This window comes from Papilio polytes, unplaced genomic scaffold (assembly GCF_000836215.1).
Source record: "Papilio polytes unplaced genomic scaffold, Ppol_1.0 DF820622.1, whole genome shotgun sequence".
Classification (NCBI taxonomy): Eukaryota; Metazoa; Arthropoda; class Insecta; order Lepidoptera; family Papilionidae; genus Papilio; species Papilio polytes.
The window spans coordinates 1660316-1662038 of record NW_013528582.1 but is presented as its reverse complement, the minus strand read 5'-3'; the positions used below and the strand labels follow the sequence as shown (position 1 = coordinate 1662038).

The 1723-nt window shown below is 30.9% G+C and overlaps 1 protein-coding gene across 1 annotated transcript in view; it reads left to right on the top strand.

Annotated features, from left to right (window-relative positions):
* The window catches only part of LOC106110425, a 6204-nt gene extending 5568 nt beyond the window's left edge, over window positions 1–636 (top strand). The window contains exons 6-7 of the mRNA XM_013292248.1: window positions 1–80; window positions 449–636. Coding sequence (XP_013147702.1) covers window positions 1–80; window positions 449–526 — 158 coding nt within the window. The 3' untranslated portion in view covers window positions 527–636. The remainder of the gene's footprint in view (window positions 81–448) is intronic.
* The last annotated feature ends 1087 nt before the right edge of the window (window positions 637–1723 follow it).

The window sequence follows — 1723 nt, the reverse complement described above, 5'->3', positions numbered from 1 at the left end:
GGGAGGGCGCGCCGCGGCCCCTCGCGCAGATTCGAGGCCCCGGCCTCATGCTGCTCTCACTGGCTATACTCGGCACCAAGGTAAATACTATGACGGCTATAAACTGATGTTTTTTTTTGTTGTATTTGCTAAAATAGGTATGCTCCCAGCCTGTAAATACAGGTCTTCTGTATTGTGTTTAGGATTACAAAAACCGTTGTAAAATTAATTTTGTTATTGTTAGGTGGCAACACTGACTGTTGTTAAAATTCATTCTTGATTTGATTTTTTTTTTATGTTTGGATGTAGTTGTCAATTTACAATTCTTTGTGATTATTTGATTGTTATGTTAATAATTGATTACTTCTGTTATTTGCATCAAAGTAATTGCTATTAGCTTAAACTTATCTATCTACCCAGTTATATTAAAGACGCAACATTTCTAGTAATGGAACCTTTTTTTTTTCAGATAATCGCCGGTTTCAAGGACAGAAGTCTATGTATATGGAAAATCCCACTAAGCATACTCCAAGAGATGATTTTATAAGTTTAAATATAATATGTATTGTAGTTTCCCGTTGATTGTTAACGTTAGTCCATATTGTGGAATTATTTTGTTATTAAAACCTGTTTACTTTGTATATAATAAATCTTTAGATTCTCTAATATAGTTTTACATTAAATAAAAATTACGTTAACATTATTTCGTTATCAGTTATTTACATTATCCTGTCCTCCAAATATATGTAAATGGTTGCAGAAAATAAGTGTGTAAGTACAATAGGTATTATGTGCAATAATTTGAAAAAAGATAAAGCCAAATAATGAGTAAAAATACGTTTCCCTACATCCATATTATTTGTAGTTTTGCTTTCTGCAAAGGCCAAATAGATGAACTAGCTGATACTTGCGACTTCGACAGTGTGAAATGTAGAAACAACTTTTTTTTCGAGATCTGGAATACTTCAGTACAATATGTGATTTTTTTAAAACAGGCTATTAACATAAGAAAAAATACTAGTTTTTATTGACCATAGAAACGAAATTCTTTGAAACAAAACACTTCTTTGTGAGATTATTTTTATCTTACTTTAAGATGGGGGAAAAAATTCTTTTACTCGCAATGGGACGGACAACAAACCTACTAAATGTATTATTTTAGTTAATTCACTTAATATTAAATCCACTGGTGGTTTTATTATTTTTTTTAATGAAAAAATAAAGTTGTGCTTAGATTTTAAATGATAACTTATTTAGAACGCAGATTATTATTTGCCAAGTGGCACTCCTGCCATGAAGTGAATTTCTGACTTACGTCAGTGTGGGTGTTTCGGTGTCGGCAGCCATTATTCTACGTATTAAATTGCAATTTTTGCTGTTTCGCATTAAAGTATATTTAAAACAAAGAAATTAACTATTTTCTGTATTATCTATAATATTATAATTTTCAGTTGGAATATATTTGTACTGTGATAATGAATCCAGAATAGTAAGTATTGCTTTTTTCTTTCGTGATCTTGTAAATCAAGGATGGGCGAAAATTTGTGATTTAGCACATTTAAGTTGTACAAATAAGTAGCAGTGAGTATAAATGTGTTTTGGCTACTATCATTTGGCATTTACTAGAAGAATAATAAAGTAATAATAAAATTGAACTGGTGACTCATTACGTTCATGGTACGGGGTGTATCGAAACGTAATTGTAAAAGTCTACGTGAATGGCGTACAATCTACCATCGTATAA